Source organism: Cryptomeria japonica, chromosome 7, assembly GCF_030272615.1.
Source record: "Cryptomeria japonica chromosome 7, Sugi_1.0, whole genome shotgun sequence".
Taxonomy (NCBI): Eukaryota; Viridiplantae; Streptophyta; class Pinopsida; order Cupressales; family Cupressaceae; genus Cryptomeria; species Cryptomeria japonica.
The window spans coordinates 500434433-500459901 of record NC_081411.1 but is presented as its reverse complement, the minus strand read 5'-3'; the positions used below and the strand labels follow the sequence as shown (position 1 = coordinate 500459901).

The 25469-nt window shown below is 38.3% G+C and overlaps 1 protein-coding gene across 3 annotated transcripts in view; it reads right to left on the bottom strand.

Annotated features, from left to right (window-relative positions):
• Window positions 1-25469, bottom strand: part of LOC131060178 (putative WEB family protein At1g65010, chloroplastic) — a 235012-nt gene that overhangs the window by 178597 nt on the left and 30946 nt on the right. For 2 of the 3 annotated variants that reach the window (XM_057993319.2, XM_057993316.2), the window contains exons 3-4: window positions 17767-17829; window positions 15414-15476 (exon numbers count right to left, since the gene is read on the bottom strand). In XM_057993319.2, the coding sequence (XP_057849302.2) occupies window positions 15414-15476; window positions 17767-17829 (126 nt within the window). The remainder of the gene's footprint in view (window positions 1-15413; window positions 15477-17766; window positions 17830-25469) is intronic. The other variant, XM_057993317.2, reaches the window with a different exon arrangement.

Here is a 25469-nt window from a genome sequence, read left to right as displayed (position 1 = left end):
AAAAATTTTAATTAAATTGGCATTTAATAAATTAATTTTGGGCCTCAAAAAATTGAATTTCTATTATAAAGGCATTTAAAATTAATTTTTGTGAAATTAAAAATTAAATGTGGAGCGCACAAGGCATTATTTGCCTTTATTTGACAAGTCGGCCTACTCCTTTTGGGTTTTTATTTATTATTTCACCTTTTATTTGCTAGGTCGGCCTCATGGGTAAGTGGAAGGTGAGCGCTCTATATATTGGAGGTGTTGTTTCACAATTCAAATCATTCAATCATCCTTTCAAGTGCGAGTTTGGAGAGCTAATTGAAGGTGCGAAATCTAGCTGGAGTGGAGCGAATTTCTACCAAGTGTGGAGACTAAGGTGGGCGAAATTCATCTTGAAGGCTATTGGAGAGGCGTATTTCTTGCTAGTTTGGAAGATAATTTCCAGATTTTTTGAAGACATTTGAAGGCGAATTTCCAGATTTTTGAAGAAGCTAGTGGAAGGTGGAGTTCTTTTTCAAGCTAGAAGAGGTGTAATTCATCCAAGGGAGGACTATAATCTAAGCTTGTTCATCAAAATCCGGTTTTCTTTCATCTTTTGCCAAGGTTTTGTAGTTAAGCAATCAAAAGGAAGGTATGAAGAATTACTTTTTTGAAGTTCTTATTCAAGACTTATTGTGATCCCATTGCAATTTTGGTAAAGTCTAAGTTTTGAAGATCCAAATTCCATTCATTATTAATTTGAAAATGTGTAATTCTTGATTTAGCATGACTTTTTTCAAATTAATATCTTAAGTTTTACCTTTGAAAGGTCTTAAATTTCATGCTTTGAGGGTTTGATGCTCAAAAGACTAACTTTAATATTTTGTGTAGGCATCAAATGGGGATCCCGGAGATGGAAAATCAAGCCAGATCAAGGACGGTCTCCTCCAAGAAGATCAAGCAAGGACAAGGGCGACCTCTTCCAATCTAGCATTCCAAGGCGAGGTACATCAACATCCTGCAAATCAGAGACAAAAGAAGTCAGAGCAAAGGGTTCGTTGAAGAAGCAGATAGTTCCAGATGAATTAATTAAAGCTAGCTTCTCAACAACATCAAGTTGAATATCTACCAAGTTACAAGTGTCAGACGAGGTGGCATCCTAGTCATCACTTCTCCAGTCGGATTGCTCCACCTCAACATGTCCAGATTCAATGTACCTAACTCATGGAAGGTGGCACAAACTTCGATGTACTTACCTGTTGTGACCATTTCACACATCGCCCCATTAAAATGGGGACCCCCTCTTTTTGCTTTTGTTTTGCCTGTTCTTCTCTCTGCTTCTAGGATTTTGAGTGAGTGAGTTGTCTGGGCGAGGGCTAAGCCTTAGGGGTTTCTTTTGGATATTTTCAAGCCGAGTCCAGTCAAATTTTGAAAGTTATTACGCATCCTCTCGAAGATTGAGATTTTTGAAGTAAGGTGAGTCTATCACGAAGTCGGATATGTCTCAGGTTAGGTCTAGTCAGGGTTCTTTTGGAAAAATTCAACTTTTGTCTAAGTGTTAGCATTTTGAAGATAAAATTGTACATTTTTGCCTAGGTAAATTTTGATCAAATTTTGGAGGCAAGATGATGCCTGAAACAGAGAAAGTGCTCCTGTCCCTCCCTGAAGGACCATGCCACTTTTTCAAAGATAACTAATTCCTGGCCTTGAAGATGACCTAATTATGCCTTGTGAAATGATTGAAGACCTAAATTGTGGATATTTTAGCTTAGAAAGGTGAAATCGCTCCTGTCCCTCTCCCAGGGACCAAGGCGAAAATGTTATTTAGTGCATATTTGTCTCTGACTTTTTTAAAATTATTTTGTGCAGGGTCTCCAGGGGAGATAATTGGACGTGACTTGATGATTTTAAGGATTTTTGAAGGTTTGAAAATGATGAAATTTGAAGGATTAAGATAAATTCACTCCTGTCCCTCCCTGAAGGACCAAGGCGAAAAGGCTTATTTGAGTCATTCTTGGCCTTGATTGGTCAAATTGAAACGTCAAGGGCATGGTGAAAGATGAATTACACATGTTAGAGCATCCAGGCTTAATTAAAGGCAATAAAATGATGGAGCTTTTGTCTAAAAAAAGATAAATTCGCCCTTGTCCCTCCCTGAAGGACCAATGCGATTTTCTTTATACACACCTTTTAAGACCTTTCTCGAACTTGAACTCTTGTTCATAGCTTGTAACGGGATGATATCTTCCTTAGCAAAGCAATTTCGAGATGAAAAGTGAAAAGATTTGGCCTAGAGGGCAAAATTCGCTCCTGTCCCTCACTGAAGGACCGGAACTTGAATTTCAAAATTTGCATTATCCTTGCAAGATTAAAGTGATTTTACGATTTGAAGAGGTCAAGGGAGGCGTGTTTTGTCCGTTGAATATAACTTGAGTGGACCACAAAGGAGGGAATCAACCCAAAAGACAATAATCGCTCCTGTCCCTCTCCAAGGGACCAGAGCGATTTTCTAAAAAGGCAAATTTCTTGCAAAGGTAAGGCAAGTTTCGTGTTTGAAATGAATGAAAGAGGGCGTGGTTGGTCCATTGAAGGTAATTTCGAAGGCTAGCAAAGCACAGGTAAGCTCATAATTGCAAAATCGCTCCTGTCCCTCTCCAGGGGACCAGGGCGAAAAACCTAAAAGACTATCTCTTTTCTCCAAATTGGGACGAATCCAGGCCAAGGTACAAGTTTGGAATGATACTTAAAGTGCTTCAGGGTGGAATGGAGTTGCAAGGACCACAAATTTCAATGACAATTGGCTAAAGCGCTCCTGTCCCTCACCAAGGGACCAGGGCGAAATCCCCACATATGCCTATTTGCCTAACATTTTGAAATGCTATTTTTTGTTTCCAAGACTCAAGAAGGAGTGGGGAATGATGTTTTATGCTTTGAAGGTAATTGGAGGTTGATGTGATCAAGAGTTTGTACAATGAATTAAAGAACGCTCCTGTCCTTCACCAAAGGACTAGGGCAATTTTTATAAAATCAACAATTTCCCTCCAAAATCACGTCAAGGCAAGGTGGTGCAAGATGAGAAATGCCTTTTTAAAAAATGGTGAACAAGGAATTGCTTCCAAAAATTGACAATCCAAGGCTCAAATGCAAAAATCGCTCCTGTCCTTCACTCGAGGACCAGGGCGAAAATCTTGGGAGAGCCTATTTTGCCTTGAGGAAACGAGTTAAGCATGCATAGAATGAACAATGGGGATCATTGCTTACCCCCACAACATGAATTGGCAATTTAAAAGATAGAGATCAAGGACAAAAGTAGAAAATTGCTCCTGTCCCTCACCAAGGGACCAGGGCGAAAATGTCCTAAGGCACAATCCTTCTAAAGATCAAGTTAATTAAACTCAAAGATCCAAATAACAATGCCATTTTGGATGCCAAGGATGAGGTTTTGAACGTGAAAGCAAGGAATACAAGGTTTAAAATGCAAGAGCGCTCTTGTCCCTCTCCAAGGGACCAAAGCGAGGTTATTGACATTCGTTATTTTTTACCATGCTTGGGCGTTAATATCCTCCAAATCGCATTAGATGCCAAGTTCGCTAAAAACTTCGAAATATTTTAAAAATTTTAATTAAATTGGCATTTAATAAAGGTGCATGGGTATTTAATAATTAATTTGAGCCTTAGAAAATCGATTTTTTTTATTAATTGAGGCATTTGAAAATTAAAATTAAAAGATAGAGCGCTTGAGGTATCATTTTAATATTTTGTCAAGTCGGCCTTCTTCTTTTATTAATTTTTGTTTATTTTGGGTTCTATTTTACCAAGTCGGCCTATGGAAAATGAAGTGGTAAGCGCCTATATAGTAGGGGTGTTTTGAGCAATTTTAATCAATCATTCATTCATTACTTCAAGTGTGATTTGGAAGAGCAAGAAAGAAGTGCGAAAACTGGTCTAGTTGGAGCGAATTTTGTTGGAGGCTAGAGGTCGTGGAATTGATGCTTGTGAAGACTAGAGGAAGTACATTTTGCTAAAGGGAGGACTTCGATCTATCTTTCGCCTAGCAAATTCTCCTATTTTTGCATCATTTCTTAGAATTAATTCTCAAGTGGAGGTATGGCGTGATCATCTTTGTCCCAATGTTGAAATTTTGAATTTTGAACTTCAAGTTTTTTTGAAATTGCATAGTTAATTAGGAAATGATAACTCAAAGATTTATCATGAAGTTTCCTAATTAAAAGCTTAAATCTTCCTTTCTGCTCTATATTTCTACGTTGTAAAATATATTGCTCATTATGAAATGTTGTGTAGGTGTCAAGATGGCGACCCCAAAGGCAGGAACATCCACTAGTCGTCCAGCTCTCATGAAGGAAGATCAGAGGAATGAAGAATTGGAGACCAAGATCGTGTCAAAGTGGAGCAACATTGGAGATACCAACTTGGGAAACTTCAGTGTGAAGAAGTTTCGAGAGGTCCCTTACATTGGAAAGCCATCACCTGTCGCAAAGAGAATAATTGAAAGTGGCATCATCAAAGCGGCCGGTTTCCCTCCAGCAGTCCAGTGCCATGAGCTGATGATCGAGTGTGCTCACCATTATGACCCACAATCAAGATCAATCGTGTCCAAGGAAGGGAACACTTTGGCTTACCTTTCAGAAGAGGCTATAAGTGAGGCTCTCCATCTTCCAGAACATAAAGATATGATTTACAAAAGCTTAGAAGGAGCCAAGTCCATGTATGAAGATGATCCAGACACTTGCTTGAGCATCATCAATAAGAATTGGTTACTCAAAAGTCATCCTCGCCTGAGCAAGATTCCCAACACACCACATAGGATCGACTTCCAGGAGGAATACAGAGATTTGATAACTTTACTCAATCGAGTTATAGGGGCTCCTCAAGCCTTCTATTTTGAGAAGTGGATGTTCTACTTCATCCAGGTAATAGTTCAAGGAAAAGGAACAATTCATTGGGCTAGAATTATTAGCCATTGCTTGGACATGCAGTTAAGGAGACTAAAGCCTACCAAGTCATTCCACATGAGCTCGTGCATCATATATGCCTTGATCAGGAGTTTCGAATATGCAGGACTACCTCACAGAGGAGTGATCGGAAGAGGACCCGGGGAAGTCAGAGTTTGTGACTCTTATGTTCATTTGCATCATCCACCTGGAAGTGACTACAAGTTAGTCAATGATACCTTCACGATGAACATCACCAGGATATTGCAAGGCGGGATTCACAATCGGCTATCTCAAGATGCACAAGAGCTTGTAAAGAGGTATGGTGCTTGGTTCATCCAATTCCAAAAGTTTACATATATTAGAGTTCATGGGTGTCCTTCACCTCCCTATATGTTGCCGAGATATCCGACAGACAGGATAGTGCTACTTGAGGTGAATAGGCAGTTGGCGGCTTATGCGAAGGCATTCAGACACAGGCATGGAAATGGAATTCCTGTGCCTATCATACTAGGGAATTCAGTTGAGGTATGTCCTAATGCTCTAGCCTTGGATGATGCAGAAAGGGAGTTGGCCTTATATTCATTTTCATTCTTTGCCTTGAGGGAGAATTTTGATCCTTATGGGTATATAGAAGAGACAGTTGGTAGAAAGTACAAGCATGAATTTTAGGTAGAGGACTTTTGGATGAATCTCTCAAGTGATCTAGAAGTAAAAAGAAAGATGCATTCCAGATTGCCTTTAGATTTCATCAGGAGATGCAAAGTTTACAGAGTGGCCGATCAAGTTCAGGACAGTGGCAGACATCTCCAATCATCTTATGACCGAGAAGACAAAGCAGTGAGGATAGATTGGAACGAGCCTGAGGTTTTGGACTTAAAAGCTTTGATGGCTCCAGTTTTGTCATGTACTCGCAGATGGGTAGATGTACAACATCAAAAGTTGAGAGAACAGAACATACCAATGACTTTTACTTTGGAGGAAAGGCCAGGAGAAGGAGGAGCAAGCGCAAGTGAAGGCAATCCTCATCCTAGAAGCGCAAGTGAAGGCAATCCTCATCCCAGAAGTGCAAGTGAAGGCAATCCTCATCCTAGAGGCGCGAAGAGGAAAGAAAGACCTGAGAAAAGGGAACCCTCCAAGAAGAAGCAAGAGGCCAATCGAAATCGCTCATCCGGTACATCTTCTCGACATGAAAAAAGGACGAGTCAAGTTGTAGGACAAGAAAAGAGGGTACCTGAAGTCGAGGAATCTATGGAATCAATGGTACAGAATGATAAACACGAAGAAGGGCAGGCATCTCAACGTTCATCAAGTCAATCTCCCCAAGTCAATGAGCTACATGAAGACAAGAATGATGATGAAGTGACATCTCCTCTCCGAGAAGAAGAACCATTGCCTAAAGAGATACAAGTTAGAGAGACAAGATCTGCCATTCCAGATTGGTTGAAGGAGAGACTAACAAGGGTGATTGTGATCGAGGATGAAGATACTGTGATCGACTTAGAAAGCCTTGTACGAAATTCTCAGGAAGGAACAGAGAAAAAGAAGGCCACTAAGATGACCAAGATGATCAGAGATGAGACAGGATCCAGGAAGTTGCAGATAGCTACACCAGCAGTGGACAAGTATGAAGGTGAAATCCTTGCAGAGGAGTATGATGTAGAAACATTTGAACTTGGTCCACTCACCGCTGAGCAGGCACTAGATGAGGCAACCGATTCATTTGAGGCACTTAAAGACAAACTTAAGGAAGAAATGGAAAAGAATAGAAAGCTTGAGCGAGAGGTCAGTGCTTGGAGAGGCTACTTTAGCCATCTCAATCAGCCCTTGGGACGTCAGGATCCAGGAGTGTCTCCTGTGCAAGCACTTCCCCTTGAATCAGTTGGCAAGGCAGAGAGAGTCAAGAGCTTGGTTTAGCTTATGAGCTCTTGGATTGACAAATCCCACACAGTTGCCGTTGAATTTGCAACAAGAATGATGCAGACAATCCATCGAGCTATCCAGGTCCTTGAGATCATCCACAACCTAATGATAACAGTAGCCGCCTTTGCCCACACTAGAGATGTTATCATTCCTGTTCTACAAGTAATCAGGCAAACACCAAGGAAGATCCTAGCACAAGAAAAGATAATGGATGGAGGAGCTCATAATTTACTCCAGTGGTCAACTCTACTCCAGATGAAGGAAGTTCTTTTCGAAGACATCAGCACCAAATGCAATCAAGTTGAAGAAGTCAACCATCCAATTCAGGACAAGGTGTTTGAGGTGTTATGTACTATTCTTGGCAGGAGGATTGAAGTTGAGACAGATGTGGATCTTCAAGAGTTGGAAGAAAAGGTCAAGGTCATCTTTTGCAAAGATGAGAATGTTATCACAGATGAGCAAAGGGATCAAATGTTCGCTACTATGCTCCTGATTGAGAAAATCAAAGAACTCGAACCTAGATGGGATGCGGCTCTTCTCAAGGCCTTTGATCAGGTTATCCACTTGGAGGAACGAATGAGGAATCTTCCCGAGATTCCTATTGCTGAGATTGAAGGAATTGTGTCTAGATTCATTGCATATGCTAAGAAAGAGCATTGGAAAGGGAATAAGGTTCTAGAAGAGAGATTGTTGTAGATGATGTGGCACCTTAATTATCATTAGTCTATGTTTCCTAGATTTTTGTGCCAATTAAATATTTGGCTATGCATTTAATATTGTTCAATAAAAAGGGGACTTTTTGTAACAAACCCTAATTAGGGTTTAGGTGTCAAAATCTCAGCCATTGATCTTCTTTTGATCTGGTCCGTTCATTGTAATTAAGGATGCTATATATACCCTCACTCCTTTTCATTTTGATATAGTCAGATAGTTAGAAGTTAGAAGATTAGAGCTTTTGGATAGTCAGAAAGTTATTTTGTAACAAGATTGAGCATTGAAGAGAGAATTTCAAGCAATTGTTGTCTATTTTGGCTTTGAGATCAATAAAATATTGAAGTTCTGGTGTTTTATTGCAATTCTTGTGGCTATCTTCATGGTTGTTTACTTTCTTGAATCATTCTCAGTCGAAGTAGTATTTAAGTTTGAAGGACTAAGTGTTGGGCTTGATCTTTGGTGAGATTCACATTCCAAACCACTAGCTTCTTACTGATTGTAAGGACGCCTTGTGTGGTCAACTGGAGATATTTGGATTGCTTAAACTTTCAATCATTATTGAACTATTGATATGTACCTTCATGGTAGTGTCTATGATTCTTGATGAATTGAAGAAATCATTAGTCACCATAGAAGATCGCATCAATTTCAGTAGAGTTGTTATTCCTTGGCAATACTGAAATTGGTTGAATCTTACCAAGTCTAGCCTACATTGAGTCATCTTTAGGATTAGATTAGAATACATCTCTTGCAAACTCCACCTTTTGATCTTTTTGAGAACTTGTTAGTTTTAGGAAATTCTGTTCCTACAATTCGGAAACGTAAGGCCCCCTTGATGAAATAGCATTCACAACGACCACTGGTGCTTATCCACACGTAGAGACCCTATATCGGAGAACCTTGGAGTCATCCTGATTGATCCTTTTTCGCGATATCTTCAGCAATCAGAGGCTTTATTCAAGAGAGGATAAGGTACCCTTGGGTATTTTATTCTGTGTTTGATCGTGTACAAAATACACGTCAACACTACCCCGGCTATCCATTGGTGGAATTTTCCAGAGAGGACATGTGTCCAAGCAATACAATTATTTCATTGGTCAAGCATTAAATGTTATGTAATGGTTGTAACAAACCCTAATTAGGTTTTTCATTGTAAAATCTTGGCCGTTGATCTCGAATTGATTTAAGCCATCGAATTGTATTGAGGGCACTATATAAGCCCTGGCATTTCATTTGCAATAGGCAATAGATAGGGAATATATAGAAGCAGTTAATAGAAGACAGATAGAGAGTAGTTAGAAGGTGATTAGCTAGTTGATAGAATAGCAATTAGAGTAGAGTAGAGAGAGAAGGCAAAGATTGTTGCCAAGATGTTGTTGTAAAAGACTTGTAACTTCATTGAAGAAATGGTGAAATTTAAGGGTCGATTCAACAATTTGCATGGTCTTTATACTTCTCATATTTGATTTCATGTTATTAGATGAGTGGAAGAAATGTGCTTGATTGATGGTGGAATTCGTATATCCATACTACTAGCAGTTTGTTGATTGCAGACTTGCCTTGTGTAGTCAACTGGAATCATTCAGCTTAAGCTTAACTTCAATTGTCGCTTCTTCATTGATATGCATCAACCTGATGGTGTCTATACCTGCGTTGATGATTCGAACATCATAAAGCTTTCCTTCGAAGATCGCACTAACCTTGTGGAGATGGTCCTGGGATGTCAAAACAAGACTTAGTTAGAATTTCATCAAAGATCATTCATTGCTCTTACATTCTTAGTGTTAGGATTAGATCCTTTCCTCGCCCTCATCTTTTTTCCTTTTTTTTTAAATCAAAGCTAGTAAGATCCTGTGTTCCAGCAATATTCAAAGCAGATCAGACGTTCAATCATCAAATGTAAGTCCCCTTGTGATTCCAGCAAATCACATCATACCACAGAGAGCTTATCCACACGTAGAGACCCTACATACAAGAACCTTGAAGTCATCCCGATTGAACCTTTTCGCGACATCTTCAGCATTCATAGGCTTTATTCAAGAGAGGATAAGGTACCCTTAGGTATTTTATTCTGTGTTTGATAGTGTACAAAATACACGTCAACAGTGCCCCATGGACAAGTAAATGTTGTTTTCTCCTGATCCTCAGGAGCTATTTGTATCTGATTATAGCCACTGAATCCATCCAAAAATGAAAAATATCTCTTACCAGCAAGAGAATCGAATACCTGATCTACAAATGGTAGTGGAAAATGATCCTTCCTTGTGGCTAAGTTCAAGGCTCTATAATCAACACATACTCTCCATTTGCCTCCCTTTTTAGGAACTATCACCAAGGGTGATACCCATTGACTGTCAGAAATAGGATAGATAAATCCAGCTTTCAACAATTTCTGCAATTCTTCTTTAACTATCTCCTTCAGGGCAGGATTGACTCTTCTTTGAGGTTGTCTGAAGGGACAACACTCATCCTTTATGTAAATGCGATGAGTACAAACTGCTGGATCAATTTCATTCATATCCTTGTAATCCCATGCAAAGACATTTCTATGGAGTTTTAGCAAGTCCACTAGGCTATCCTTCTGAGTATCTGCTATATTCTTGTTGATGTTCAAACATTTATTCAATTCAACCTCTATCTTGATAGTAAGATCAATCTGATTTATATTAGAAACATGAGAATGTGACAATTCCTGCGGCAACAAGGTATGCAAGATATCAATGGCTGCAGGAAAATCCAATCCTGCAATATTCGGAACCAATTCCTGCAATTCTCGGTCTTTTATTAATTTATTTGTCAAAACCTTATAAAGGATTGATTCTTCATCATATAACTGCATGAGTGGCACTCGATTAATCATCATGAGGTGATTAATAGAGTCAATTTCCTCAGATTCCTCTCCCAAAATAGGCCAAACAGCCTGCTGCTGCTCAAACTGAGGTTGTGCAGGGGAATACAAGGCCAATGTTTTTGTGGAACTGCCATCTGAAATAGTCATGTCTCTTGATCTACACCCAATATATGCATTAGCTGTTGCAAGCCATGGTCTTCCCAAAATGACTGGATATCCCCCCAGTGTTGCTTTTGGGGATAAAATCATAAAGTCTGCAGGATATTCCCAGGAATCTAGAATGACCATTGTATCTTCTATCATACCATCAGGTTTCACTGCAGAGCCATCAGCAAGTTGAAGAACTGTGGGTGTAGCCCTTAAACTATCTATCTCTAGATGTTTCATTACTTCCCTTGTCATTACATTAATGGCTGCCCCTAGGTCAACTAAAACATTCTTTATTTGACTGCCATTAATGACTATACTCACAACAGGACTGCCTGGATCAAAATACTTTGGAATAGCAATTTTTCCTAACATAATATCAGCCAATTGACCCATAACATGAACTGTTTGTGGATCCTTTTTCTTTCTGCCAGGTTTCTTTAGGCATGCCTCTCTCAATGCTTTACCATATATTGAAACATCCTTTATTGCTTGCAGCAATGGAATTTTAACATAAATGTGCTTCAATTGATCAAGAATATCAAAGCTTTGTTGTGGATCAGTTGAAACTTCTTTGTCTTTCAATCTTTGAAGAAATGGTGGTAATATTTGATTCTGAGGTATTACATCATTAGGATCAGAGATTGGTTGCTCTTCTTGTACCTCAGTAATAACTAGCTGAAAGGGATTAGATAATGTTGTTCCAGATCAGAGATGAATATCATCTAGTGATAAAGAATAGGCTGGGTATTGATTAGCATCAGCTAAATAAGCTTGTTGTTGTTGCTAAGATTTAATATTTGGATTAGGCAACGGTTGAGTAGGCAGTTGTGTTGGCTTGGAAGGTGGTGTTGTGGCTACAGGAGGTGGCATTAAAGCAAGAGGTTGTGGCTGCTGAGCAGAAGGCTGATATCCAGAAGATTGGGATGACCATGATGGGTTTCCCCTCCATTGAGAGGTAGGTTGCCAATTCCCTTGAAACTGGTTCCCTGCACCTTTTCCCTGTGGCTGTTGCCACTGGGGTATTTGATTAGCAAATTGCTGTCATTGGCCTTGTGATCCATACCAATGTAGATAATTACCAAAATTTTGAGAATATTGTGGTTGCCATTGGTTATTTGGGGCATAAGAATTACCACTATAACCAAAAAAGGAAAGTGGATCAGGTGGCATACCTTGTCTCTAAAAATTTGGTCTTCTCTGAGCAACATAGAAGACTTGTTCATCCTCCCCTTGAATTGGTTTGAAATCAGGTACTTCAACATTTGCAACTATCTTACATCTGCAATCTTTATTCCATTGCTTACAATGAGGACAGAATTCTGCAAGAAATGCATCAGCTTCCTCATGCTTCTTCTTAGCTGCCAATGTATCCAACTAAGTAGCCATATTGTTTATAATGTCCTCCGTGAAATCTTTTAACAAATGACTAAGTTCCAACCTAGAAACTCTAGTTCCAGATGATGATGATGATGCTCCTGGCTTAAATCTCCTATTCTTCTTAGAAGTAGATCTGGAATACTTCTTACAAATTTGTCCTATTTCAGCCCAAGTAGATTGTGTAATGTCACCCCCCCATTAGATCTAAGGAATCGGTGCATTCATCACAGATACCCCTCAAGAATATCAATTTGAGGGAATCTTCATTCAAAGTACTATGCTTGGACTTCTTGACACTAAACAAAAACCTTTCCAGATAATCCTCAAGGCTCTCATCTTCAGTTTGTGTCATTCTAAAGATATCATCCCCATGCCGATCAGTGCCTCTACAATAATCTTTATATTTTGCAAGAAACAACCGTTTCATCTCATCCCATGTATTTATTGTGCTACTACCCAAGCTCATGAACCATCTCAAGGATGACTCCTTCAAAGTGATTGGAAAAATTTTGAATCTATGGGCATCTGTAGTATAGTCAAAACTCCTACAGAGAACATCAAACTCAAACAGAAATGTATCCGGATCCTCTGTGACCAACCCATAGAACTTAGGAAGTGAAGATGCTGGAATGTTCTTGAGGTTAGCATTATCATGTTGGTCAGAGATGGGAAACTCAAATGTTGGACCAGGTGGTGGTGGTGGTGGATTATTTCCACCAGGAGGTGGGTTCCCTTGCATTGGACTTGTAGGGGTTATTACAATAGGCAATTCTTCTTCTTGTGAACCAAAAAGGAACTGAAGACTACCTTCTAGAAATTCAGACTCAGGGTGATTCAAATTTTGTGGGACTTCATACAGCTCAGAAAAAGGGTTTATATCTGGAAAACTATCTTCTGCATGAGTAGTATGAGTGGGTAAAAATCTACCTCTGGCATCTCTTCTTCTATTATGCATGCAAATTCATGAAATTCAAACAATTAACCATGAACTCCAGAGTGGCATACCATGCATTTGATTCTTTGGTTAAGTCAGAACTTACTATTTTTAGTAAGTTAGGATTTGGCTGTTTGGATGATGCAGTTCTACTGAGCTTTCCAAGCTCTTTCTCTGGTTGTCAAGATTATGTTTTTCGGAGCAGTATTTCTTGACTTACTATTTTTGGTAAGTGGTTGTGTTCAGCATTTCTATTTTTAGCAGTCTCGGATAGGGTCCTGACTCAGCACAGTTCAGTGGTCTTCATCGCATAGCTTCATCCTTGATTTTGGTATTAATCAGTATTGGAGTTATAAGTTATTTAATTAAATATTAATTCCTTATCCTAAAGTTTGATATTTAATTATTTTTATTACTGATTAATTGTGTTATGGGCAACTTAGGAAAAATATCTATCTGCCAACAATATTGTTATTTTCCTAAGTCAGTGGCATTAAAAAGGTGGCATTGAGAAAATTGAAATATTCATGTTTATATTATTTTATATTGCAAAGTTGTCACCTAGGAAAAAGTTTACACTTTGCCTAGGGAATTTGGGAAAATTAACACCATGTCTAGGGGAGGCTATGACATGAAATGAAATTGAATTTCAATGGTTTTGGGCGCCATTTGCATTTGAATTTCAGAGGGAAAAATCTATAAATACAGGTGCTTGGCCTCTCATTTGGTATCAAAAGAAAATATAATGTTATGCTATCGGATTGATTCCAGACAATCTTCGAAGGTGAATACCTCCTAGGGCTCTTGACAAACTTTGAGAGTGAGACATCACTCCTAGCTGTGGTTGGATCTTCTGAATGTGTGGTTCGATTTCAATGTGCATTTTCAGATTTCCAATGTGGTGTGGTATTCAATGTGGTGCGGATTTCAATGTTGTTGGTTTTTGGTGTGGCTATAGCACGTTTTAGTTCATAACTCTCAGTTTGTGTGTCAGATCATTCTGGGTAGTGGCTCGTTCTCTTCCTATGCCATAGGCGATCAAGTCTATAAGTTTGTAGAGCTTAATTGTTGAGTATTTAATTTTTAAATGCAAATCATACTTCTTTCCTAGTCGTACTATGATGGGTTGCCTAGGAAAGTGTGCATAAATTCATTTGGGGGTTTTGGGTGCAGTTTGTTGGTTTTAATCTCGTTGCCTATCTTGTATCTCTCATTTGCATCCATTTGGGGGTCATTTTGTTGAGTGTGAATAGAGTTACAAGCATTTTTGTGAGTTTCTAGGCTGCTGGTCTGTGTTTCCAGAGCATGGGTTGCATATCAAAATCTGAAAAATTGTTAGTTTGGAGTGTTTCCTTGTGTGAAGTTGGTTTTAGAGTGTGTGGGTTTCTTGCAGTGTATTTAGAGATAATTTGAGCATGTGGGGAGTGATTTAGAAGTGTTTGTGAGGATTTTAATGTTGCTGGTCTGTATTTCCAGCTTCTTGTTCATTCATATCAGATTTAGTTTTGGGGGGTTGAAGCTGGTTTTCAGGTGTGTGTGTCTATGTGTGTGGTGTGAAGAGTCTTGGTAATAAGTTGCAGCTGTTAGTTTGGGTTTTGGCATTTGAATATCCATGATGAATCATATTGTAATGCTTATTAGTAGTACTAACACCAATTTATTTGAACTCTCTTAGTCCCACTGCATAAGTGGAAGAGGTTGGCCTTGCCACCTAGTCTGGACAATGATTCTAGTAATTTTGTAATCCATGTTTGCATTGTAAAGTTGATTAGTAGTACTAATAGCTATATACTTGGATTGTTGTTCTTGCCGCCTTCTTATCTATTGTAATTTTGTCCTCCCGTTGAATAAGCGGTGGAGTTAATTACTATTTCATTTCTAGTCCTCCCGCTGCATAAGTGGTAGAGTGATTGTTTTTCAGTTTCTTGCATCATCCTTGGCTGGTTTACCACCAAGTGATTTTTAACATTCTCCATATCCCACTGAAAAGTGGAAGAGGTTGGCTTGCCACCCAAGCATTGTACTATTTCCAGTTATTTAAAGCTAGTGATCCCCTCAACACCGTATGCTCTCACCTTCCCATATTGGGCACTTGGTGATCAGAAAGTGGAAGGGTTACAATTTCAGCATTATTGTATCTTCATTTCCTAACCTTAACAGGTTCTTGTTGTGATTGTAATTGGAAATAAATTGAAAAAAATTGTGGGGATATTACACAATCAAAGTAAAATAAACCTAATGAACACATGAATAAGGTCACGAACGAAATGCTTAGCTGTAATTGTTTTAAGTAGATGGGACTGAACAAATATGCTCAATTTACAAGCTCAGGCTTTTGAACAAGAATCAATTCAAAGACCTCAAGTTTCACTGTTATGAAAGCTTACTGCAGCTATTGTTAGTTATATATATAAAACATAAAAATCAAAGAAATATAAAAATTAAACAAAAGATATACAAGACTAAGGCCAAGAGAAAAATACTTAGCAATAATGGTTTTAATAGATGCACCTAATTCATATGGTTTAGAAATTTCACTATCTACCTCTTTCTGCAATAGTGTTTGGTTTTCATGTTTTAGTCTTTTAATTTCATCATCCTTGCTAACCTGGAAAAAAAGAGCATAGAAAATTTCAAATTGGTAGAACAGGATAGAAAAGTTATCAATGGAAAGATATTCTCCAAAGACAGAAAAATTCCATAATTATTCAACCTCTGAAACAAAACCTGGATAGTATTTCAAAAAGTACACATACAGCTTGAAGCTGATAAGTTGGTATAAGTGTGACAACCTCCCAGTTAGCCCAAATCTAAAACATATACTGAGTTCTTAAAATTATCTTAGATCAGCACAAACTTCAATTAATAATTATTCTTAGTGTAAATGGAAATTAAGAGGTCTAATTTTATTTGCTAATTGGAAGTTATTATCGGTGCTCATTGTCATGCTTTACTTATCTAGAATAAGGAATTAGATTCCTAAAGCTGATCAGCAATCATTTTCATTTTGTTGACAAAATTATTGAATCTCAACGGAAGAACTGGCTTTTATACCGTTTTCATTTCCCTGTATATGTGCATTCCTCTTCAAAAATACAAGATGACCCTGAGCCACCTAGATGTCACAGTTTGTAAACAATAGAAAATCTATGAACTCGCCTTTCTCGACTGTATTGAGCTATTTGCACTAGGTTTACAATGAGATTATCTTTGATCATGCCATATAAGTGATATTAGAATGCAAAACATCAAATTGTTAATGAGTTGTATGTATTGACTGTTTCTAGAAAATTGTAGAACCATCAGGCATTTATCATTTATCTTAACTAATTCTACTAAAAAGATAACTATGGATAAAAAGAATCATACTAACCTAATGGCAATAAACAGAATACCTATATTTAAAACAATGTACAAGCTTGATGTTTGTGTATTCATACAGCATCAAAGTCAAACATCTGCATGTTATAGAAACAAGATGTAAATGCTTTGAATTGAAAAGAGAATTCCAGAAGAGTGGGTTGCTACATTCTCGATCTCATCACAGCACTCCCACAAGGAGGCATTGTAGACACCACTAAGGAGTAATACTGTGATATGATTATAGTAGTTATTGTTGATGATACTCCACAGTACAATTCAACCTCCAGAGAGCAAGTTCAGCCGGTTAGGAGACTTTTTTTTCTTTTAGGGAAAGAACAGCAAGAGGAAAGTATTGTACGAGCATAAGTGGTTCCTAGTGATATTTGTATAGATATTAGCATCAAGTGGGCTTAGTAGATTATGCTATCTAAACAATTCCATACTTAAAAATTAATTATGAGTTTATTTTTATCAGACAATCACCAATTCAACAGGGTTGAGATCAAGTGGCTTAAGCTTTGGGTTCTCATTTTGGAGACCCAAATTTAAATACTCAAAGTGACATCTAAATTGGAATTCTAAGTAGTGACTCAAGGTCTTCCACTGTTTGGCTTCTATTAGTACCTTGAAGTTGTTGCTATTGTATGTTGGATTGGATTCCCATTTAAACTGTATTTTCCGACTATCAAAAAAAAAACTAAATGAGTATCACCAAAGACTTTACCTATCATTATTAGCAAAAACAACATGAAGTGAATGAAAGCATCTGATATTGGTAATTTAGACATGGTATTTGCTTCATTCTGATATTTGATTCACCATGTTATTAGCTTGTTTGTTATTGATGTTATATTTCTGCATGTGTATGTTAAAATATCTCTTAGCTGTCAAAGAATGCAACTCAAACTTGATTCAGATTCATACATATCTGAATCAGGTTTAATTTGATATCTTTGCCAAGCACGGTCCATGTTTTTGCAAAGCACACCACAATCTTCATGTCCAGCCTCATCGAGTCATTCCCAAGTTTGGGACACGTTACATTATTACTGCCCACCAAATTTTTGCTTCGGGACCTTGGGCTAAACAGTTAAATTTCTAGGACTCGATTTACAAGCTCACAGACTCTTGAATGAGAATTGATTCAAAAACCTCAAGTTTCACTATTATGATAGCTTATTGCAGCTATCGCCAATTATAAGACAAAGCAATCAAAGTAACATAAACCTAAGGAATACATGAATAAGGTCATGAGCCAAATTCTTAGCAATAACTGTTTAAAGTAGATGGGACTGAAAAATACACTTAATTTATAAGCTCGGACTTTTAAACGGGAATCAATTCAAAGACCTCAAGTTTGACAATTATGAAAGCTTATTAAAGCTATCGTTAATTGTACGTATAGAACATAAATATTAGAGAAATATAAAGTTTAAACATGAGAAATACATCACTATTGCCAAGAGCAAAATGCTTATCACTGATGGTTTAAATAGATGGACCGAAATCATAGCTTTAGAAGTTTGACTATCTACCTCTTTCTGAAATAGTGCTTGGTTTTCATGTTTTAGAGTTACAATTTCATCATCCTTGCTAGCCTGCAAAAAAAGAGGATGGAAAATATCAATTTTGTGGAAATGGATAGAAAAGTTATAAATGGAAAGATATTCTCCAAAGATAGAAAAATTCCAAATTTTTCAATCTCTGAAACAAAACCTGAATAGTCTATTTCAAAAAGTACACATATGCAGCTTGAAGTTGATAAGATGGTAGAAGTATGACAACCTCCCAGTTAGCTCAAATCTAAAACTTATCTTGACTTCTTTAAATTACCTCAGATCAACACAAACTTTAATTAAAAATTATTCTTTGTGTAACTGAAGACTAAGAGGTCTAATATTATTTAGTAATTGGCAATTATTATCAGTGCTCGTTGTCATACTTTATCTAGAATATTAAATTAGTTTCCCAAAGCTGATAAGCAATCATTTGCATTGTGTTGACAAAATTATCAAATCTCATTGGAAGATCTGGCTTTTTATACCGTTTTGATTTGCCTGTGTATGCATTGCTCTTCCAAAATACAAGATGACCCGGAATCACCTAAATGTCACACTTAGTAAACACTAGAAAATCTATGAACTCACCTTTCTTGACCGTATTGAGGTATTTGCACTAAATTTACAATGAGATTATCTTTTATCAAGCCATATAAGTGATATTCGAATGCAAAACATCAAATTGTTAATGAGGTGTATGTGCTGACTGTCTCTAGAAAATTGTGGAACCATCAAGCATTTATAATTTATCCTAACTAATTCTACTACCAAGATAACTGTGGATAAAAAGAATCATTTTTACATGTAATGTCCCCTTTCTAGCACATGTATGATGTTGTTGTTAGCCTATTTTTCCATGGTTCCATAGGCTAACCAGGACATTTAAGGGATCTTTAGGATATTTGGCCTACACAGTTTCAGTTGCAGGCGATTCTGAAGTGTTTTGATGTGTTTTTGGGAAACTTAATATTTATAGTACGTCAGTTGGGCCAAGTCTGGGTCATCAATGGTAGTATCATATCGATGGTAAATGCTCAATATCGACTAGAGATTTTAATATCATTGATATGATTTATTTATGCATTGATAAAGTTAAGTTCTTAAGTTAAATATAAATATTTAACTTTATTAGTACAGCCACACGGACTATAGTTAAGTGGGAAATATTTAAATATTAAAGGTCCATTTATTTAATAACATAATGGAGACATAAAGTGTAAATGGGATGTTGTAATATCCCTATTTTGAAATATAATTTAATAATAAATAATAATAAAATTAAAATACAAAAGAAACAATTATAAATAAAAATTAAATCTTGGACAGAATAGCAAAAATGCAGCGAAAAAACCGAGCGAATTTCTCATCACAATTTTTGCTGCAGAAAGTGCCAGACTTGGCCCAACAGAAATGGTTTTTCGAGTGAACCAAATATGCGTTCAAGGTTTGCAATCCGGGGATTAGGGCAACCCTTCCTCAAGAGCAGTCGGATTGGCAAGTGGTGAAACCTAGGAGGTCACGCAGGGCAGCTATGATAAACTCTCTTGAGGGTTGTGAATGGCAATGTCCGATTCCATGGAAATACTGAGTCGGCCATCTCCAATAGGTATTATCAGTTGCAGAATCTTGAGGAAGGTTTCATAAAACCAGCTCCCCGGGTTAGCTCTCACTCCAATAATGTAAGAAATAGAAGGAATAATAATTATAGAAGACCGGCGGATATTCAACCTAGGGCTTTTGAGGGCAAGGGTAAGATAGTTGCGACGCCTCCTAAACCCACAGTGGTCGAGCCGGTTATAAATCGGAACCCTAATTCATATGCGGCAAATATTTTAGAGATTAATGATAACTTGGTAAAGAGGATTCAACAGTCCTGTAAACCTTTTGGGGTTTTTGCCAAATGGCAGGGACTCGGAATTCCGCCAGAGGTTATTGCAGACTGGTTTATGTCTTCCTTCACATGGATAGTAAGTATAGCTATCTTGACTGAAGGCTTTCTATATATTGATTGTGGAAATTGAAGACATAAGGAAGAATTCTTAACAAGTAAATCTCCAACTTTCAAAGATTTTGATTTTAGTTTTCTAGATTGGCATTCGGATTTTAACCCTAACAATTTGAAATCTTTTAAGATAGATAGACAAGTTTTAATCCCTAACTTACCAGTAGAATTAATGGACATTGAAATTCTTAGGAAAATAGGTAATCACTTGGGAAAATTTGTAGAGCTTAGCGATAAGAATAGGAAATACTCGAACTCTGTAATGATAATTAACATAGATATTAGTGTTAAAACTTTAAAACCTATTGAAATTAAATCAAGGATGTCGTCTTTCCTTATCTATCCCGAATTTTACAAAGGAATTCTGGACTTAGACCCTGCTCCCGCATTGACCCCAGAATTCCCCTCTTCTCAACCTAGATCTAGCAAGATCCCTGGGGTAGACATTAGTTTCAATTTGGAGCAAGGAGGGTTCGTAATTAGGGAAGTTTCTTCGCCGCCTAGGCAACCTGAGAAGATAGAAGAGGGGGAATTTATAGCAGACCAGAGCAGCGATGATCGGCTGATCCCCTCCTATCCTTGCCCCCTTGAGGAATCTCCGTTGGAAAAGCCAAGTATGCCTATTAATCCAACGATACCCTGTGTCAAGAAGGGTGATCCTTCTCCGACTTTTAAAGATGGGATCGGTAGGGAGATGGAAGCTCCTCCTCTTTCCTCGAAACAGGCTACAAGATTGGATGACCGAAACAACTTTAATGCTTCTCCTCATCTAAAGGATGGGGAGAATATTGAGGAAAGGATTGATCAAAAGGAGGATCTAGCCCGCAAAGCAAGAAGAGGTTAACTGCGTTATTAACTATCTATGTGACTCAGTTACTGAGGAAATCAAAGGTTAGTCAAGAGATGTCTATCCTCTTTCAGTCCAGAATTGGCTTTGTTACAGGAGACTAAATTAGGGAATGAAGATTTAGTCTCTTTTGGCAAGCGATTAGGCTTTAGACAAATTACAGGGGCCCCAGCCAATGGGGCCTCTGGAGGACTTGCTATAATCTGGGATCTACGCAGTATCCTTTTTTCATTTATGGAATCTCACAATAATTGAATGAGTGGGAGGGTAACTAACCTCAAAAACAATCTAGATTTTGTCATAATTAACGTGTATGGGCCTATCCTTAATGAGGATAAAAAAAGAGTATGGGAGGAAATTGAGAATTTCACAAACACCCTTAATCAAATATGTATCTTAGGCAGGGACTTTATTGCAATTTTGCATCAACATGAGAAGCGAGGAGGCTTAGGTATAAATGCTCATGCTTCTCTTGACTTTGCAGATTGGATCCATCATAGTGGCATGAGTGAGATTAATACGGTTAAGGAAGCCTCTACCTGGAATAATCGTAGGTTAAGGTTTAGTAACATTGCAGAGAAACTCGATAGATTCTTTGTTTTGGGTAGTCTCATCAACTTTCCCTATACCTTGGATGCCTCTATTCTACCTTTCTCAGGATCAGATCAGATAACTATTCAACTTGACATTCAGGGCGAGGTTGGTCCAAAACGATGCTCGTTTAAATTCGAGAATGTGGTTGGAAGATGACAACATCCTCGAGCTTCTAAAGGAGTGGTGGGATGCGGCCAAGGTCTCTGGGTCCAGGATCTTTAACATTGTTAATAAACTTAAGATTATTAAACAAAATCTCATTCATTGGAATAAAGAACACTATGGCAATATTTTTGACAATAAACCCCAAGTGGAATCTGAGTTGGCAAAAGTTAACGAGTAAGTGTTGAGACATGGGATGGACGAGACCCTGTTTCTCAGAGAAAAGAAACTCCTTGCCGATCATGAATCAATTCTTGCCAAAGAAGAAGTCTTCTGGAAACAAAAATCTAGAGAGACGTGGCTGGAAGAGGGTGATAAGAATACCAAATTCTTCCACAATAGTGTGAGGATGAGAAGAGTCATAAATCATATCTCCAAGATTAAGTTAAGTGACAGCTCTGTGGTGACTAATCCTAAATCCATTGCGACAGAGGTTGTAGACTTCTTTTCTCTTATCCTCAACTCTGATTGGAGCCCTCATGGCTCTATCCAGGACAAGTTTATCAAGTGTATCCCAAAGCTTCTGAATAAGGACCAGACTGATTCTCTTACTGCAAAATTTTCTTTAGCAGAAGCAGAAGCAGCTCTTATGAAGATGAGCCCGGATAAATCCCCGGGGCCAGATTGCTTTCCGACTAGCTTCTTTCAAAAATGTTTGGCCTTCTTAGTTGTGGAAGTAACGATAGCTCTGGAAGGAATGAGAAATTCAGGTAATATCCTCAAAGAAATTAACAATACTTTTTTGGCCCTTATCCCTAAAATGGATAAACCTGAGCGTTTTGATAAGTTTCGACCCATTGCCTTGTGCAATACCATCTATAAACTCTTTTCTAAAACTCTAGCTAATAGGCTTCAGAAACTCCTTCCCCTGTTGATTAGTGAGGAACAGACAGGTTTTGTTCCTGGAAGATCTATTTATGATGGGGTTATTATAGCTCAGGAGGCTATCCACTATGTCCAGAAGAATGGCAATCCCAGTATGCTCTTAAAGCTTGACATTAGGAAAGCATATGACAAGGTGAAGTGCAGATTTCTATGTAGATGCTTAGCAGCTTTTGGTTTCCCCCCTGTCTGGATTAATTTGCTTTTTGAATGTATCTCTACGCCTAAATTCTCAGTACTAGTTAACGGCACTCCTGAAGGTTTTTTTAGTTCCTCTAGGGTTTTGAGGCAAGGAGATCCTCTATCCCCTTTTCTCTTCATCATTATGGCTGAATCCTTGGGGAGATCGATTTCTAGGGTCAGGGAGAATAGTCAAGTGTCGGGTATTAGAATTACTAGCAACCTTGACCTTATAACGCATCAGCAATTTGTGGATGACACTATGCTATATGGGCTTAGCAATCTAGGTGAGGCTCAGGCGTTTAAGCAAATCTTGGACTCTTACTCAATGGCTTCAGGTCAGGAAATTAATCCGGCTAAATCGGAAGTCTTCTTTTTTAACACTAAGTTAAGTATACAAAAAAACATCTGTGGCATTCTGAATTTCAATCTAGGAAGCCTTCCCTGTAAGTACCTAGGCTTGCCCTTGGATAAAGGCTCTAGATCATCTAATCTGTGGGATGGAGTAGTAGAAAAGATTAAAAGTAGGGTAGTAACCTGGAAGGGTAAGTGGCTATCCTCTGCAGGCAGAGCTACTCTGGTTAAATCGGTTCTGGCTGCTATGCCTATCTACCAACTCTCATGTTTCGAACCTGCCCCAGTCCAAAAAGGAAATACCAAACAAACATCTAAGATCTTTCTTTTGGCAAGAGGCGGAAGAGAAGAAACGGATCTCCCTAAAGGCTTGGGACAAGATTTGTAGGCCTAAGTCGGCAGGGGTATTGGGATTAAGGACATTAAGGTCCAGAGCAGGGCGTTAGGGGCTAAATTAGTATGGAGAATGTTCAGATCTCCTCATCTTAAGTGGGCCCAAATCCTCTATCATAAATATCTCCGTGGAAGGGATCATATAAGCATCTTTAGGGACTCATACCCTCCGAGAGGCTCGCGTATATGGAACTTTATGCTGGACTCTAGGAAAATCATCTTAGATAAATTATCATGGAATCTGGGTAAGGGGGACAAAGCCCTCTTCTGGTAGGACTCTTGGGGAGGTTTTCCAGTCCTTTAGCCAAAAGTTAACCTGGAATCATTAAGGGTAGAGCTTGAATTTGTATGGGGTAGGTATGTCAAGGACTACAGCACGCCTTCTGAGGGGGACCTACCTAAGGGTTGGTCTTGGAAATCCCTCGATCAAGTAAACATCCCTGCCAGGGAGAAATTGTCACTTCAAGACATCCTTAAGAATAGGATGGTCACCTTCAACTTAGGGTCAGATACTCTTGTCTGGGATGGGTTGAAATCGGGAGAATATAACTCAAAAGATGGTTATAATCTCCTCCTGAGTCAGCACCTTTCCTCTTCCACCCCTATCCCTGAAGCCTTGAGTTGGGACAAGATGTGTCTACCAAAGGCAGAGTTGTTCTCATGGTTAGCTCTCCAAAATAAGATGTGAACAGCAAATAGATTCAAAAAGATGGGTTATGCATGCCCTAGCAGATGTCCCTTGTGTGAAGAGGCTGAAGAAGACAAAGACCACATCCTTTTGAATTGCAATTATGCATCCAAATGTTGGTTGTGGTTGTGCAACAAATTAGGGTGGTCCTCTACCTTTCCCAATACCATCCTTGGGATGTTTCAGGCATGGCCAATCCTTTTTAAGAATTCCCTTTATGGGGGACTTTGGAACCTAGCCCCCTCTTTGGTTATCTGGGAACTCTGGAAGGAACGCAATAGGAGGCTTTTCAAGGAGCAGGAAATGGAGTGGACCCTTCTGGTGAATAAAATTGAAGCCTCAATAGTGGAGACTTTAAATAGTAGAACCTTTATATTTCCTAGTAATCTCTCAGAGATGACCTACTGGGATGAGAAGATGAGGGGGAGGTGGTTTGGTTTGAGGATCCCTCCTTTTATTGGAGTTGGCAACTCTAACAATCAGGAGCTGAGAAAGGCCTGCGAGTGGAGAGCCCCTAAAAAGAGTTGGGTTAAACTAAACTTCAATGGTGCTTCCCGGGGGAATCCAGGTCCTGCAGGCATTGGTTGTTGTCTGCATGATGAGGATGGGCGGGAATTGGCCAAGGTAGAAAAACCCATAGGGTTCGAATCCAACAACAAGGCTGAAATCTTAGCCCTAATTGAAAATCTCCTCCTTTGCCAAAATAGAGGTATCAGCAAACTGGCCATTGAAGGAGACTCGGCCATTATTATCAATGGCCTTAGAAAAGGTTCTCTGTCTGATTGGAAGCTGAATGCGCTCTTATCTAGAGCTCTTGGTCTCCTTTCAAGAAAACGACCATCAACCATATATACAGAGAAGGAAACACTAGAGCGGACGAATTAGCTAATGCTGGAGCTGATGGGCAGTTCATTAGTTAGGAGGGGCTTACCCGAGATCAAAGAATTTAGTAAGCCTGTCTCTGAGCTCTCAGTTTTCTGGCTCTCTGGTCTTTTAGTGGAAATCTTAAGATCATCTCTAAGAGCCTTACAAAATTTTATTTCTATAAGTAGGCATATGTATATATGGATATGCATATATATACAGACATACATGTATACAATTATAAATATATATATATATATATGGATGTATATGTATTAATATTCATATAGATATAGTGTATACTAACAGGAATAAGAGATTATGGTGCTTTAAGAGATAGCTCTATCTTTCATCTATAAGAGCCTTATAAGATTTTATTTCTATTAGGATGCATATGTATATATGGATATGCATATATATATAGACATGCATGTATACAATTAATTATATATATATATATAGATACATATAAGCATGGATGTTTATGTATTAATATTCATATAGATATAGGGCATACTAATAGGAATAAGAGATTATGGTGCTTTATCATTCTATTTTTAGCATCGATTTAGATCATATTTACCTATGGCTTTTAGCCATTTTTAGTGGCAGCCGATTCCTTTTTGGGGATATCTCTTGTCAATAACCCCCCTCGATTAGTACTAACTGGATGGAATTATTATGATGTTGATGTGATCCTTTCTACGTTTTGC